Source organism: Benincasa hispida, chromosome 1 (genome assembly GCF_009727055.1).
Source record: "Benincasa hispida cultivar B227 chromosome 1, ASM972705v1, whole genome shotgun sequence".
Classification (NCBI taxonomy): domain Eukaryota; kingdom Viridiplantae; phylum Streptophyta; class Magnoliopsida; order Cucurbitales; family Cucurbitaceae; genus Benincasa; species Benincasa hispida.
Window position 1 is genome coordinate 51,809,320 of NC_052349.1, and position 4,004 is coordinate 51,813,323.

General features: G+C 39.4%; 1 protein-coding gene across 1 annotated transcript; it reads left to right on the forward strand.

Moving 5' to 3' along the window:
- The first annotated feature begins 231 nt into the window (after nucleotides 1–231).
- On the forward strand, nucleotides 232–3,492 carry LOC120082736 (2-hydroxyacyl-CoA lyase). The gene is made up of 2 exons (XM_039038020.1): nucleotides 232–1,719; nucleotides 2,918–3,492. Exons 1-2 carry the CDS (start codon nucleotides 298–300, stop codon nucleotides 3,230–3,232), a joined length of 1,737 nt encoding a protein of 578 aa, XP_038893948.1. The 5' UTR covers nucleotides 232–297; the 3' UTR covers nucleotides 3,233–3,492.
- Nucleotides 3,493–4,004: the final 512 nt, after the last annotated feature.

The following is a 4,004-nucleotide window of genomic DNA, read 5'->3' on the forward strand; positions in this document are numbered from 1 at the left end:
ATAATTCTTGGATTTTTTTTCCAAGAAAGAGGCAAAGGGTGCGATTCTCAAAACAAAATGCAAATTTGCTACTATCTCAGTCCAACAAAGCACAATATTTTCACATTTCCCATATTACCCACACAACAAGGCTACAAGCCATAGAATCACCTAACCTTCAAAGGGTATTTTCGTCTACATAAAAACAGCGAAAAATCTTTACGAGCGGTTTATAAATCTACTCGTCTGTCGTCACTAACATTAAAGCTTTCATATCTCAGATTTCTTTCATTTTAGCCTCTTTCACACGAAGCTCCAATGGGGGATTCTTCTGAAGATCTTCAAAATGACCTTAAATTTCACGGCCCGATCGACGGCAACGTTTTCGCCGCCATGGCGCTGGCCCGCTACGGCGTTGATCGGATGTTCGGCGTCGTCGGAATCCCTGTTACCTCTCTTGCCACTCGCGCCGTTTCTTTGGGAATCCGATTCATTGCCTTTCATAACGAACAATCGGCTGGCTATGCCGCTTCTGCTTATGGTTATCTAACGGGCAGCCCCGGTGTTCTGCTTACGGTTTCTGGCCCTGGATGTGTTCATGGCCTTGCGGGGGTTTCTAACGCCATGGTTAATGCTTGGCCTTTGGTGATGATCTCTGGTTCTTGCGATCAAAGAGATTTCGGCCGTGGTGATTTTCAGGAGCTTGATCAGGTTGAGGCTGTGAAACCCTTTTCGAAAATTTCCGTGAAGGCCACGGATATTTCCGAGATTCCTAATTGCGTTGCTCGAGTTCTTAATTCGGCTGTTTCTGGTCGGCCTGGTGGATGCTATTTTGATCTTCCGTCGGATGTCTTGCATCAAACTGTTTCCGAGTCTGAGGCGGAGAGATTATTGGCCGCAGCGGAGGAATTTACACATCGCGAAGTGATTCATAGAGTTCCAAATTCGCAGATTGAGGAAGCGATTTCGTTGTTGAAACATGCGGAACGGCCATTGATTGTGTTTGGTAAAGGGGCGGCGATTGCTCGTGCTGAGGGGCCGTTGAAGAAGCTTGTGGAGAGCACTGGAATTCCATTTCTTCCCACTCCAATGGGTAAAGGGTTGTTGCCTGATACACATGAGCTTGCGGCTACCGCCGCTAGGTCGTTGGCGATTGGTAAGTGTGATGTTGCGCTAGTGGTTGGGGCGAGGCTTAATTGGTTGTTGCATTTTGGCGAGCCGCCTAAATGGTCCAAGGATGTGAAGTTCATTTTGGTTGATATTTGCAAGGAGGAGGTTGAATTAAGAAAGCCCCATTTGGGTTTGATTGGCGATGCAAAAGAGGTATTGGAATCCATAAACAAGGAGATTAAAGACGACCCATTTTGTCTTGGAAAATCTCACCCATGGGTTGAAGCCATTTCGCAGAAGGCAAAGGACAATGTGGCGAAAATGGAAGTTCAGCTGGCGAGGGATGTTGTGCCATTCAATTTCTTGACGCCAATGAGAATCATTCGAGATGCTATTTCGGCTCTCGGTAGCCCTGCACCCATATTGGTCTCTGAAGGGGCCAATACAATGGATGTGGGTCGCTCAGTTTTGGTTCAGACTGAGCCAAGAACCAGGTTGGATGCAGGAACATGGGGGACAATGGGGATTGGCTTGGGCTATTGCATTGCAGCTGCCGTTGCTTCACCTGATCGATTGGTAGTCGCCGTGGAAGGTGATTCTGGATTTGGGTTTAGTGCCATGGAAGTTGAGGTATTTATTATCCCCTTTGCACCTTCCTTCCATCAATTTGTTATCTTGCAATTGATTAGAATGTTGTATGATCAGTATCTGATTCTTAGTTCATTGAAGAATGTCCTGCATATTAAACCATTATTTGGTTGGGGCTCAAAATGTTGTCTTAAGTCAATCATCATTGTTATTTTCTGATATCCACGAGTGTTCGGGTCAACTTACGTGTACTTCGACTAATTTTATAGGACAACTTGTCTAATCCTACAACATTTGGGTATCTAGAAAACTCGTAAGATATTAGGTGGCCGCCGTGAATTGAGTCTATGACCTCTTGGCCTTTATCAAGGTCATGCCCCCTATTTACCACTACATCAAGCTATGATGGTTCATCATTGTTACTTTCTGGTTTGTAAATGTTTGTTGGTTGGTTACTATGTTTCATTTCAGCTCTTCCTTGGGCAAAATGAATGAGGTCCAAAAAACATGTGGACACTGGTGATCATTAGCTCTAGGACTATTCTTGGACATGTTTCATAAGCTGTTTTCAAACGCCTTACTTCCTTGTTATGATGGTCAGTTTTAGATGTCATTTTCATTTTCTCTTAGGTTTGATATTTTGTTTCTTTCACAGGGGATTTCTAGATTTCCCTTACTTTCTGCACTTAGATCTTTGTATTTTTATTTTCCTTATTCATTTATCACCACGAGTGTTCGGTCAATTTATATGTTCCAACAAGTCTTACAGATCAACTACCTTGCCTAGAATGTTGACCTCAGAATATTTAATATCCTATGTAGGTACCATAACATTATATGGTAATTCCCATTAGTTTGAAATTTCGATTCGTGATATTAATAAACTTAGTTGTGGATTGTTAAATCTCTGTTTATGTTCTAGACGTTTCTGTATCTGATTTGCATTTGAAAAGTTGTACATCTTACTTTGAGTTAGGCTTTAATGTAAATAGTATTAGGTTTTCTCTCGTGTTCTTGCTGAAGAGCTCTTCATAATTTTCGATTGGCCAGTTTTGCTCATAATCTCAAAACGTTTATCCAATTGACATCTCACGAAACAAACAGATGGATTCTTTTTCTTTCCTATTTACAAAATGTCTATGACAAGTTTTGTGCTTTCATATTTCCAAGTGTAGAAGTATTTCAATTTTTTGTGGGAGATCAGTTCTCATTCGATCTACATTCTTCTGGTTTTCAATAGACGCTTGTGCGGTACCAGTTGCCAGTGGTTGTGATAGTTTTCAACAATGGCGGTGTTTATGGTGGCGACCGTAGAACACCACAAGAGATTACCGGACCCTATAAGCACGATCCTGCACCAACCTCTTTTGTCCCATCAGCAAGTTATCACAAAATGATTGAGGCTTTTGGAGGTAAAGGATACTATGTCGAAACGCCTGAGGAACTAAAATCTGCACTAGCTGAGTCCTTTTCTGCTCGGAAACCAGCAGTCGTAAATGTCAAGATTGATCCGTATGCCGGTGCAGAAAGTGGGAGGCTGCAACACAAGAACTGAAGTCAAGTCTTTATACTCATTTGGTTGTATGTTCTTCGCCTGACACTCAATTGTGCCAATGAATTAGCTTTGCAGCAGAGTTTCAAGGAAGCAAAGCTTAGTTTTCACACTGTCTTCTCTTCTATTTCCTTCTTTTTGGTACCCTATAAATTATGTAAAGTTATGGTGTTTGAATAAAGTTTAATGTTACGTGTAAAGCCAGCGGTAAGACACAGCCGTGTTGATTGATAAATGATATAATAGAACTTTGAGCCTCTAAATTCTTCTTAAAAAAACAGGAGAGGGAGATTTTCAAAAATAAAAAAAAAAAAAAAAAAGAAAAATTATTTTAAAAAATAGGGAAATTTTAATGATATATGCTGGTAAAAATCTATCAATGTCTGTCATTATTTTTTTGATATTTTTTCTTTTCGTGAAAATTTTTCTTTAAAAGATTTGTCTTAATATGTTATCTCAACCATTGACTATACATTAAGATGACCCTCAATATTTTTATGTTAGGGATTGGAGTTTTTAACACGAAACAATCTGATTCAATTGGATATTTTTAATGGTTAAACAACACTTTAAATCTTTATTTGTTTTTCTAATTAAGTATATAAAAACTATCTATAGCTTTTTTCTTTAATACTTACATCTTGGACTAAACAAGTATAATCTCTAAAAAAAACATAAAATAGGATTTACATTTTTTTTTTCAAATAGAACCTTGAATACTTTAGTTTGTAATGATTGCTTTGCATTTTCAATTGCTCACGATTTACTTTAATAT